The 13271-nt window shown below is 43.6% G+C and overlaps 1 protein-coding gene across 1 annotated transcript; it reads right to left on the minus strand.

Moving 5' to 3' along the window:
- Positions 1-2145: 2145 nt before the first annotated feature.
- KICS2 (KICSTOR subunit 2) lies at positions 2146-8473 on the minus strand. Its single transcript, XM_083182439.1, has 3 exons — positions 7987-8473; positions 5358-5646; positions 2146-4310 (listed from the first exon to the last, which is right to left on the minus strand). Exons 1-3 carry the CDS (start codon positions 8333-8335, stop codon positions 3500-3502), a joined length of 1449 nt encoding a protein of 482 aa, XP_083038565.1. The 5' UTR covers positions 8336-8473; the 3' UTR covers positions 2146-3499.
- Positions 8474-13271: the final 4798 nt, after the last annotated feature.

The following is a 13271-nucleotide window of genomic DNA, read 5'->3' on the forward strand; positions in this document are numbered from 1 at the left end:
CCATTAAACCGGTGGGGCTCGCCACAAAATGCAACAGACTCACCATTTAAGGAGATCCTCTCAAGGCAAGGATTTGTCCCTTACATTGAATATGGCGAGGGAATTTTATGACGAGGAAGAGTTGTTTTTGGCAGCATTGAATACCACCCTTAGCACACAGACTTGTTTAAGACCATAATAAGTTTGATCTCCAATACAATAAATCAAGCAAGTAGGCACATAGTAATGTGCTTGGTAAACAAAACCGTTCCGGTTTAATGCCCAGCTTGGTAGGTAATCGTTATCCTGAAGAAAAAAAATTCACGTCTGTCTGGAATAGTCTGTGTATGAGCAAATGGCACTTTGCAAGGCAGACCACAGAGACGGCAGAGTCCAAGTCCACAGTGGTGCAGATGCTGGTCCAGAACAAAGATGGAGGTGCTGATAAAGGCTCAAAGCATTTCGGTGTTAAACGAATACCTTCCTCAGGAGTCGCAAACAGTACCTCCATCTTTGATCCGGACCAGCACCTGTGCCCTATGTGCAGTATTCAATGCCGGTGCGAGCGGCCGGCGAGGGGGTTAAACTGCGAGGATCACAGAAAACCAGTGATCCTCGCAGTTTAACACCCGCGCCGGCCGCTCGCACTATGCAACGTTCCGGGGGAATCCTCGCAGTCACAGAACGGCTAGGATTCCCCTAAACTGCGAGAGCCGCGGCTAGTGCAGCAAACTCGCTGTAATTAGCCTCGGCTCTCGCAGCTTTTGGAGGCACATTCGCAAATTCCCCCTCGCTCAAAAAACGGAGCGAGGGGGAATTTGCGAATGAGGGGGGTCAGTTGAATACTGACAGGGTGAGCGGTGACTGCGAGCAAAAAGTCCTGCTCGCAGTCACCGCTCGCCCACGGCATTGAATATATGTCTATATCTCCATATACAAGACACCTCAGAACCAATATTGACCTGCTTAATATTTTTTTTGTAATTTTATATCTGTCTATTTCAGCTCAAAGAGCAATACACAGCCCAATAACATCTTGTACATTATATGTGCATTAAAAGCCAATTACATTTTATCATTACATTAATGGCTAAAAGATTTCCAACCTAAGACAGCTATGTTCCACACAGCAGCAGCATTGCTAGGCTGTTTGTTTTGAAATCCAGAAACCCTCAACTTTCAAAAGAGATTGGTCTGCACCAAGAGTTCTCCTCCAGGCAGAAAATGCCTACAGCAGTGTGGAAGCACACAGTACAGATAGCAGTTGATGTAGCAGATCTGACAAGGCCCAACGGCTATCCGTGACATCTCAAGTGTATGCGTTGCAAGCTTGTAGGTCAACACTCGCATACGGATGTTAACGTGTGTGTGTGTGTGTGTGTGTGTCCCCTCCTCAATTGAATTCCACCCTAAGTGACCATTGTACATTCACAGGAACATCTAGCATATGTAATCACACTGGGAAAAATACAATATTTTTTGGCCGTATGTTTCAATCAGATTAATGCCCTTGTTATTCAACTAGTAATGCACCTACCAATTATAGCTACAAATACAATTCCCTGGATTATCAAACAGTGAATAGAAGTTTACAAAACAATATAAAAACACATTTTGAGTGGTTGTATCTTGGAAAATAGATTTAGTAAATTCATATTTACCACTTGGTACCTTTTGTACAGAATACAGAGAATTGTTATTAAGATCCCAAATGTAAGATGGTGAATATAGGGTCATTAGAAACAACGGTTTCCATTTTCAGACCTTTCTCTGTTGGCAGCACAGCATAAGATGTGCCAACACAACACAGCAGTGGGAATGAGACCCAAACAAATGATTGTTCATGCATGTAGGCAAACCTGTATGTACAGCCCACAAAGATAACAGGAGGCGCTAGAATGATCCTCTACAGCAGTGGTTTTCAACCTCGGTCCTCAAGACCCCCCAACAGTTCACGTTTTCTAGGTCTTAACACAGAATCACAAGTGAAGTTATTAGCTACACTTGTGGATCGTTTAAAATGTGTCAAATAATGAGTGCACCTGCTGGGTGACCTGGAAAACGTGAACTGTTGAGGGTCCTTGTGGACCGAGGTTGAGAACCACTGCTCTACTGCATTGTATAAATACAATGACAATATACTCAAAATAAAGCCAAGAGTGAAGATTTGCAGTTTGGTTTTTATTCAGCAGCATATTTTACTTTAAATACCCAGCCATTAGTGCAGTTATTTATTCCCATCCTACCAAAAACAGGATGTTCAATATATTGCAGCGTTTTACAAAACTGTAAAAAAAAAAAAAAAAAGAAGAGGGGGGTGGGGGTGTTTCAGATTCAGCAATATTTTAATACTTTGAAATTCTACAATTGTAATGTTATAGCTGCTTTCAGTCTTACATTGAAAAAATATTTGTATCTGTTGAAAAACTCCCACTTTATTCAAAACCCTCCACGCATTCTAGTGAATATTTACAAGACCGTAACAGAAATGATCAGGTTAAGGAGTTCACTGTCATGCAATAGCAGTTAAGAAAATAGTTACAAGAAGAAACTATTAAATCAATGCTGCTATTGTACAGGTTTCAGCACAGGAAAAATGATACTTGTTATGGTATACAGATTACGCTAATGCCCAGCACGTATATCACATGCCAATTTGAGGTTTTAGGAAAGGCAATTGAATTTGAATAATCTAAATGCAATAAGACTTTGCAGCATCCCTTCACATAGAAACTAGTAAAACATCAGTCATTGATCAGGGATTGCTGATTTGCTGCAACACTTCGACATGAACAATGTTCACAAAGGGATAACATTTGGGTAAAACCACGGCATCCAAGTCACTGCAATTTCCCCACAATAGCAGCAAGTTTAACAATATTTTCATGTTACATGACTAACCCATGAGCAATCAAAATCAAATTACCATTTCTCATGGGAAAATTGACATTACACTAGATGATAGTACACATAAGAAATTTTTTTTTATCAAAAGATTACTTGCATAATTCTGCATTAACACTGTCAGCATTTGCAATGTTAGAGTTCTTTTGGATAAAATACTGCAGTTCACAGCTTTGTTGAGCTACTAAAACAGTAGAGGGGACCATCAATAGCTGAGGAAGCATCAGGGGAGTTTCCACAGGAATGTATTACATTCCTTTAGTAGGCTGAATAATAATTAAAAAAAAAACGAAACAAAAAAAAAAAAACACACAAATAATCCCTCATGTTATTTGCTAACATCCAGAATGCAATGTGTTGGGCGAAATTTAGATATTCTATGCAGGCATGTCCAAACTATGGCCCTCTAGCTGTTGTGAAACTACAAGTCCCATCATGCCTTGCTACTGTTTTGCTATTAGGGAATGCTAAAACTATGGCAAGGCATGCTGGGATGTGTAGTTTCACAACAGCTGGAGGGCCACAGTTTGGACATGCCGGATATAGGGTATGATTTACTTTTTAATAGATAAAGAACAGTATATGTTGGCATATCCTGTAGGATTCCTTATACCATTCATCCTTTTGAGCCTGGCTTTAAACTTGCAAACACTCTTGAACTCTTGAGAGAATGAGAAAGCTCGTTGAGAAATGAAATTAAGTGGGAATCTCGCTCTGACTTTTTGGACTCAAAAATCACCACAATAGTAAAATGTGGCTCAGGACGTGTTAGAAAATACGTTCTCTGAACTTTGTCATCGTAGAAGTGAACAACTTTCTCTAAGGTGTTGAGGTCCGCACTCTTGTCAGTCATTAACAAAATGACATTGGGCCAGTGCATAACCGGCCTGTCACTGGGTAGTGACACTACGGCAGGGTATTGATCCACTTCCTTGGGGGCTTCTCTGTAAGAATCTGGATGGTGGTACCCATGACCCTGGAAGCTTTCTGAGCCCCTGTTATCAAATATTAAGGACACATTGATGGCATCATATTTTCTGATGAAGCTGGAGATTTTACCAAAGTAATCAGGATTAGTCTTGGCAGTGAGGGTCTTCATTTCAGAGGTCTGACGACTTAAAGCTTCATGGAAGTAAAAGCTGAATTTAGCAAGTAGGATATTTTTGAATTTCATGAGCCATAAGAATAGATGTGGCGGCTGCACCGCCTTTTGTGACTGCCCCCCAAATAGGTGTTTCTTGGTCTCTTTTTGTTTCTCAAATATCTGACCCCAAGTCTGTAGCTTAGTGTGAGCATTGTGCAAATTTACAAGGGAAAGCAGAAACTTCCACTCAAAGATCAGACACTGGGCCTTTAAAAGATGGGCAAGAACATCCACTTCCAGCTGGAAGCCATTCTCTAGCGGAGACAGGATAGGATGGTGAAACCTACAAAACAAAACAGTGAATTGTAATATCTATCCATTTGCATAAAAAGGAAAAACAAATAACAAAACCACAAAAATCACTGCATTAATAATTCCATCCAGGTTAGGCAAAAGCTGCAGGGACTTCATCATGACTGAGTTGTGAGTTAAAATGTCTGCACCTCAAATTAGATTCTAAGAAAGTTTAAAATGACAAGAAACATATTACGCATACATGATACAAAGTCAAAAAATCACAATCACTGTCAGAAAGACTGGTAAAACAGAAGAAACATTCCACATTTGTTGTTAAAAACCGCGATTGCGGTTAGTGAAAAAAATGTTCAAAATACGGTTCCCTTTCTCATTCACTTGTATACCTTCATCAGACTTGTTGGTGCGATGGAAGGTCCGATGAGAAATCACGACGATGTATACTTGCATCAGAAAGCTTGTTCCTCTCACAGAGATTCTGCAGCCTCCCCAGGCAGTCTGCCTGATGCAGGTATACAAGTGAATGAGAAAGGGAACCGTATTTTGAACATCAGACAACATTATACGAGATATCTTGTGGCCTAAGGAAAGGCTCATTTGTGGTACGGAGAATATTTATTGACAAGAGAGATTTTACCATATGTTTATTTTAAAATCTACACTATGAAGGTTGCGATTTGTCTGTTCTTTTTTTGAAGGTATCGCATTTCTACAGGACTTACCGACATTGAAATCCTTCATATCTCAAGTGGGAGCGCCCTATCAAGACTCTTCTGTTTTGTATCTACTATTTCTGGATAGTTTGGTGACTAGCTTTTATGATAAGGCTGCATCCTTTGTTTAGAGCGCAGGTTATTTTACCATTTGCTTGTTAGAAATAGGGACAGTTGCGTGACAAAAATGTACACCATAATGCCTATTATACATCACACACCCATTACATATTACACCACATGCATGCACAGATCAGATATGGAAACACAAATATTCAATCAATTACATAATAAAATAACATACTGTGCACACCTGTATAATTTACAGCAGCTGCATAATTTAAAGACAATGTTGCCCTCACCTGGAGTTATACTTCTTTAAAATAGCTTCCAAGATGTTAACAAGTTCCTCAGAGTTTATGAATTTTTGGCTGCTCAGTGTGTACATTTTTTCATAGAAGTCTGCAATTTCCATGCGAGCTTGGACAAAAAAGCACAGCTGCTCTGAGAGATGTGAAAGCAGTTCTTCCAAATGAGGGGCAGTCCCGCCAACAGCATTTCTACCTGTAGTTACAACTTTCTTGAGTTCATTGTACAGGGAGGTGTAATTTGTCCTGATGGAATCTTTCCTGCTAAAGAATGACTGTCCACCTGCAATAGAAACCAGTATAAAATCCAGTGGCTTGAAAAGTCCATTTGATGAGAAAATAACTAAAATGTTACATAGCTAGCAGCTGTAACATTAAACCATGAAAAGTATTAAACCAAGATTAAAAATGCAGATGGCTACAAACATCAGGCATACTGAACATTGTACTTTACAGGCATGAGGATGGAAAATGATCCTTAGGATATCGAATCAACATTTACCATCTGAATACAATGGAAGCTCTTTATATTACTAAGTAATAGGTGATATTGGGGTTGCTTAACTGAAAAGCTAAGTTAATTCACGAAATACTACACATATATCCAGACGTGGGGCCTAATTCAGATCTGATTGCAGAGCACAATTTGTTTGGAAATTAACAAAACCATGTGCACTGCTGGTGGAGCGGATATCAAACATGCAGAGTGTTATGCTGGCCATGCGTCAGACCAACTTTCCTCCAACCATCCAACTAGTTGCTTGGATGGAATAAAAATATGGTACTGGATGGGAGCAAATGTAATATTTACTTTAGAAATTTGCTCCCAAAATCTAGAAAAGGAGAAAAACTGTCACTCAGACACGGTACTGTAGCTGAACCTGTTTGATTTCAACAATTTGACTAAATGTTTTTGTCCATTTTCCTGGGTTTGTGAGCACATTTCTGATTGTCCATTTGCTCCCATCCAGTAACATTTTTATTCCATCCAAGCAACTAGTTGGAGGAAAGTTGGTCTGATGTGTGGCCAGCATTAGATTTGGGTGGGGTGTGTTCAAACTAAAATCTAAATTGCAGAGTAAAAAAAAAAAAAAAAAAAAAAAAAAGTCAGTATTTACTCTGCACATAAACAAAATAACTCACCCAAATCTAACTCTCTCTGGACATGGTACATGTGCCCGGTTATGGTACAGCAGGTAGATGACCATGATATGGTTGAACCCCCTTGACCTGGCTTAGTTATACAGCAGCGGGTGATCAATGGAACAATGGTCGACGGGCTTGCGAGATAAACATTGGCACTACAATTGTAAACACTACAGTGATAGTAACAATGGACAGATTTGAAGGTAAGAGGACCCTGCTATCATCTATATATAAATGACTAGTGTCCGCGAGTCTCTGAAACACTGCCATTTGCTGGCAGAGAGTGAAACTACATATATTTCTTAAACATGCAGAAACACAGCAGGTAGCAGACTAGCTTTCGACGCTTTTGCTTCAAGCGGGCTTAGGAGTTAGAAAATGAACGGTACTTGTGTAGTTTCACGGTGGCAGCTTACGCTACCGTTGAAGCTACGCTATTAGCGTAGCCCAACGGCTGCCTTACTTGTGTAGTTTCATGGCGGCAGCCTAAGCTACGTTATCAGCATAGACTGCCGCTGTGAAAGTACACAAGTAACTACCGTACTGTTGCCGGGAACTGCATCTCTGTCCCCGGCAAGCCCTGTGTCCTCCCGACCTTTTCATACCCCCACTATCCACGTCGATGTGGAGTCTATTTTATATAGTGTGGCGAGCCCCGCAGATTACATGTAAGGTAATCTGCGTCACCTCGCCACGCTTTGGTGGCTCGCCACACTATATAAAATCAACTCCACGCCGACGTGGATAGTGGGGGAATGAAAAGGTCGGGAGGACGCGTAACGTGTCCGTTTGCCACGCTTTGGGCTGCTGTGGATAGTGGGGGTTTGAAAAGGCGCTACAGAACCCCTAACCCTGTAGGAAGGGTTGCTGTACCCTGTCGTAATAGCTACTCAGATGCAAAAGCGTCTCATTGCTGGAGCGTCTGAAACGCTCCTGCATGTCAAACAGATGGAGCGCCTCTTCGCCAAAGAGAGGGAATCATGCTGGCGCCAGCGGTGTGAGAGGCGCTGAGTAGGCTTGCCAGGGACAGAGATGCAGTTCCTGGCAAAAGTACAGTAGTTACTTGTGTAGTTTCACGGCGGCAGCCTACGCTGATAACGTAGCCATAGCTTAAGCGGCCGCGGGAACACTACGCTAATTTTGACTGACTACGCCAACACTACACTGATTCTGACAGGAATGCTACACTGATGGCATAAGCTGCCGCCATGAAACTACACAAGTACTAAATAAACCTTCCACCACGAAGTAGTGGGCTGCTGCCCATCCGCTAGAAACTGTATACAGATGTGACAGGCAGTGTCCTGTGTAAGAGAGCAGGATGGAGACAGCAGAGGTGACAGGCAGTGTTCTGTGTAACAGAGCAGGAGACAGTAGTGGTGACAGGCAGTCTTCTGTGTAACAGAGCAGGAGACAGCAGAGGTGGCTGTCAGTGTAATGCAGAACAGGGGGCCAGTAGAAGGTGGTGAAAGTTTACCCGGCTTCTGCCCCAGGAAGCTCATGCTGTGGTACGCCTTCTCTGCCGCCGCCAGGTGAGCCAGCGCCGCCAGCATGGAGGACCATGACGCCCCGGCGTTCTTATTGGCTTCTTTCTCCCGCTCCACGTGGTCCTTGGCCTTGTCATAGGAAAAGTGCCCGAGGTGCGAGAAGAAAGTCTGCAGCACATTCTGCTCCGCACTCACCGCCGGGGGCGTAAACGGGATCATCACCGAGGTCGTCATCAGTAGCAGCGGCTCCTCGTCATCATCTTCCTCCCCGCCTTCCTCCAGCAGCAGCACCAGCCCCGGGGCAGCCGTAGCATCGCCCGCTTCCTGGGGCACCACCATGCATGGGGCCGCCGCGGCGCAGGCGGACAGAGCCGGGCACTCCGGGCAGATTCTGAGGGACACGTCGCACACTACAGGGATGTTTACTACGCACACGTGATTTCGCCGGAAGCGCGGCGCTCCGCCTGACGTCTCTGTTTGCCTTTTCACTCCGAAAAGCTTTATTGATAACACAAAAACAATTACTAGTCATGTTAGTTATTACCACTGCTGTAAATAGGGTCGAGTGTTAATGCTCATATCTGACATTAGTGTAGCTATTACTACATGTCTCGTCCTCTGTAACCATGGGAGATGACTTTTTACAATCATTGGAGGTGCTCACGCAGTATTCATCGTAGGATTCACAAATGCCTTCCACAGCGAGTGACTGCAGGCAGCATCCACTGAGATCGCTGCTAGTGCTATAACCCCATACCGTCCAACATGATCCTCTCCATTAGGTACAAAATGCTCTCTGTTCCTGGACTTCCCTGTCAATGTATGATTGCCATCACCTGTGTTGAACTAGTTAATTGATAATAAAGGGTATTTGAGCACAGGGAAGTCCAGGAGCAGAGCATTTTGTACCTAATGGAATGGGTCATGTTGGAGGGTATGTAACCCAGAGCAAACTATCAGACCCTAGAGATGGGTACACACTAGGCCAGCGTTTTCCAACCACTGTGCTTTGAGCGGTTCTCAAATGTGTCACCATTCGTTTACAACCACCACCAGTTCAACTGTTATTCAATGGTGTGTTTTTTTTTTTTGTCCATGGGAGGGGGTGTGTGTGTCACAGCTGGCGTCAGTGTTTGTGTGCTTACCTGGCTTGGACACAAATTTGGTGCATTGGCAGGTCCACTAATGTGTTGGTCAAGTGTGCGTCCAGCCTAAAGGCCCTCATACACTACGCGATTTGGCCCCATTCTGGAGGATTGGGCCGAGAAATCGGGTGAAATTGGCCAAATTGCGTAGGGTATGACATCTGATCTGATGCACATAAGATTAATCATGTGCAGCCGTCTGGGGGAGCATCAGGAGCAGGCTGGCAGTGGGGACCTGTCCGGGGAGCGGCAGGAGCAGGGAGTGGTCCGGGGAGCGGCACGAGATGTACCTGCAGGCAGGGAGCGGGGACCGCGGCGCAGTGCAGACTCAGAGCAGAGAGACCGGGGGCGCGGCGGGAGAATACAAAGAAATCCTATTCAAAAGACTGGCGGGCGCTGATTGGCTGGGAACTCAGCCAAACAGCGGCCGCCCAGTCTTTTGAATAGGATGGTTTCTATTCTCCCGCTCGCCGTGAGGAACGCAGAGCAGCGGGAGAATAGAAACCATCCTATTCAAAAGACTGGGCGGTCGCTGATTGGCTGAGTTCCCAGCCAATCAGCGCCCGCCAGTCTTTTGAATAGGATTTCTTTGTATTCTCCCGCCGCGCCCCCGGTCTCTCTGCTCTGAGTCTGCACTGCGCCGCGGTCCCCGCTACCTGCCTGCAGGTACATCTCGTGCCGCTACCCGGACCACTCCCTGCTCCTGCCACTCCCCGGAGAGGTCCCCACTGCCAGCCTGCTCCTGCCGCTCCCACCCCCCCTCGGACCGGTCCCCGCTCCCACGGACCGCTAGCTCCCCAGCAGCTCCCCGGATTTTTACATGTGATAAATTGCATCTGATTTATCACATGTAAAAAATGGCACATCAAGTGCCACATCTTATCAAGCTCCCCCGGGGAGCTGCCGGGGAAGCTCAGGGGAAATCGGGGCTGACAAGTCGCCCTAGTGTATGGGGGCCTTAACTCTCCTAGTATGTGTATAGAGAATGAAAGGAAACATCTACTTGTTTTCATAAATATACCCTTTATGTCTCTGGTTATTTGTTTGGTATTCGTGTGTGCAGCCACTGTGTGAGAGCAGCTAAGGCGAATAATTATTAGCTGGGCCCTCGCACACAACAATGTGGGCGTGGCGATGTGCCCATGGGAACATGAAACCGCTGCCCATTCTCATGGTAATCCCTGATAATGCGGGGGGCAGGCAGCAAACGTCAGTTGCCCAACCGCTTCCCGCACATCTGAGACACTACAAAGGTGACTCAGATCTGCAAGCGCTTGCAAAATCATTTAATGGTCGGTGCTCCAGGGGTTAAATGTTCAAATATGGTTAATGAAGGGTTAATTACAGAGTAGTCTCGTTTAATGGGGCAGTGAAGAGAAATAGATAGTCTGGGAGCAATAACTGTAGGCTGGATGTTGTTTGTTGAAGGCTGAATGTGTCACTGTATAAACTGAATAGAGTCCAGAGTATGTCCCACGAAGTCAGGGTGCTAAACTGGAAGACTTGAGGCAGGGTGTTCTGAAATGCCATCTCAATGTGGAAAGTTAAGGCTCATATTTCAGATTATGCGGATGGACCTCAAACAGCAGGAAGAGGTTTGTCAGTGGTAGCAAATTTGTGCCGAATTATAGTGAATGCTTACCGTAAGGTTTTGGTGTGTCTGTGTGGTTATCCCATCATGATCTGCTGCTGGTGCTTTATGCAGTGTGAGTGGGGGCATGGGGCAATGGGATGTTTAAACAATAAGCACTGGTGGTAATTAAAAAGCACATACATGTAATAAAGGAACATACATGTACAATAATGATATGTGGCAATAAAATGGTGTTACCAGTAGTATGCAGGTGATAATGGTCCAAATGCGTTTCATCCCTAGACCGGACTTTCTGACTGGAGGGCAGTCACGTTTCCTGCATTACCAGGTATCGTACCCTGTCCTACTATTTTATTTATAGAGCACAAACATATTCAGCAGCGCTTTACAGAGATTATTTGTACAGTCACATCAATCCTTGCCCTAGTAGCACTTACAAGCTATATTCACTACCACATGTACACTCATTCCAAGTTTAATTTTACTGGGAGACAATTAACGTACCAGCATATTTTTGGATTGTGGGCGGAAACCCACACAAGTGCAGGGAGAATATACAAACTCCGCACAGTTACGGCCATGGTGGGACTCGAACCCATGACTTCAGTGCTGTGAGGCAGTAATATCAACCATTACAATTTTATGTTTATATGTGCCTTTTGTGTGTCGTACATCATATATTTGTTCTTTTCCAACAATTGTTTTTACTTGACTAATGTAGGTACATGTATTATGCAGTCTTAAGGGGCAAACACATGGGGCAATTTCAGGCTAATTTCTAAGCGGTCTGACTAGATTGATTAGAAATGGAACACAGATCACGGAGTATTTATTCCCCCCCCCATCAACAGCCATTCTTGCACATCGACATCGCCCCCACGGAAATGCATGGAGTCTTTCATCTATCTTATTAATAATTGTTACCAGTGTATATACTGTACATTCCCACATTCATAATGCCAAGTCTGATCCGATCTGTCCACCCATTTAGTGGGTACAGGGTTTATTAAGTGCTATTTCTGCCATACTCACCCCTGTGTAACCCAGTATTGCTTGCTTTAGGAAGATTCTTCCTTGCCCTAGAATTTGTCTTTGAGATTTTTAAATAGCATGTGGTGTTTTGCAATTTTCTTCCCTTTTTAAAACTGGAGCTACAGTGACCTTATGACATGCTTTAAAAAAAAAAAGAGCTTTCTGTTTTCATCATTAGGATTCCTTACAGAAATAAAATGACAAAAAAACAATAGGATCTGGAAGAAAGCATCAAAGTATTAAAGTATTAAATTTCTACAGGGCTGGAGAAGATTAGACTGAAGCATTATCACATTCCAGTAGGGCAGTGGTGGGGAACCTCAGGCCCGGGGGCCGTATGCAGCCCCCGTAGCCAGTCTGAGTGGCCCTCCCACCTGCCCGGCGGCTTTGCCAACAGTCAAGTACAGGGGAATTATCGCGAGAGGTCGGTAGTTCTCGCGAGATTCCTCTTAATCAACAGCAGCCAGAGACTGTCAGTCCTATTCAGCGGCTGCCGCCGGAGCGTGGGACGGTTGCAGCAGGACAATTTGTAAGAGAAATTTTTACATATGGCCCCCGACGGTTTTTTCCCAATACAAATGGCCCTTGGCACAAAAATGGTTCCCCACCCCTGCAGTAGGGCATTCACATTTCTGTCAGATCTGCTTCCTCCATAACTGTAGACCTCTGTATATAATGTGACTTATGTTTTGGTTGCATGACCTCTGTATATAATGTGACTTATGTTTTGGTTGCATGACCTCTGTATATAATGTGACTTATGTTTTGGTTGCATGACCTCTGTATATAATGTGACTTATGTTTTGGTTGCATGACCTCTGTATATAATGTGACTTATGTTTTGGTTGCATGACTTTACCTCAGAGATCAGCACAGTTCACTATCATTCGCATCTAATCCATACCTAGAGCCAGGTTGGTGAACAACCCTTTCTTTTTCAAAACAAAGATTTTAATTGTTTAAAAGCAAAGCCAATGTAATGCCTAGTTAGCGACTCCCTTCTATTACGAAGAAGACTCCGCAAAGAACTGTTTATTTTAGGATTATATTGAGCGATCATTTTGCCATACAAAAGTGTGCAATATATTCTAGTTATGTGTGCGCATATATTACACATCTTTTCAAACTCAAGGTATGAAATACTTTGCATATACCGTGAAACACCCAATACAGCCCATTAAAAGTATGTGCAACATTTTTATTTGGAAGTTAGGACAGTCCAACCTTAGAGCCTGGGCTAATTACAAAAATTAGCACATCAAAATTAATAAAAACCAGGGATGATACTATAGTTTAGTCATTTTCTGCTAACAGAAAATCTAAAGCCCTGGACACATGCATAGATTTTGTCCCCGATATTTTCGATTCTCCTTATAGAAGCAAAATCAAATCCTAAATTAAATCGAATAGTTTGTGTGTCACTTTGGATTTGATGTGCAGCCTAGTAAATCGAATGTGTACAATGTACCATGAATGTATAGCGAATTCAAAATCTAATAGAAAA

Source organism: Crinia signifera, chromosome 4 (assembly GCF_055691185.1).
Source record: "Crinia signifera chromosome 4, ASM5569118v1, whole genome shotgun sequence".
NCBI classification, from domain to species: Eukaryota; Metazoa; Chordata; class Amphibia; order Anura; family Myobatrachidae; genus Crinia; species Crinia signifera.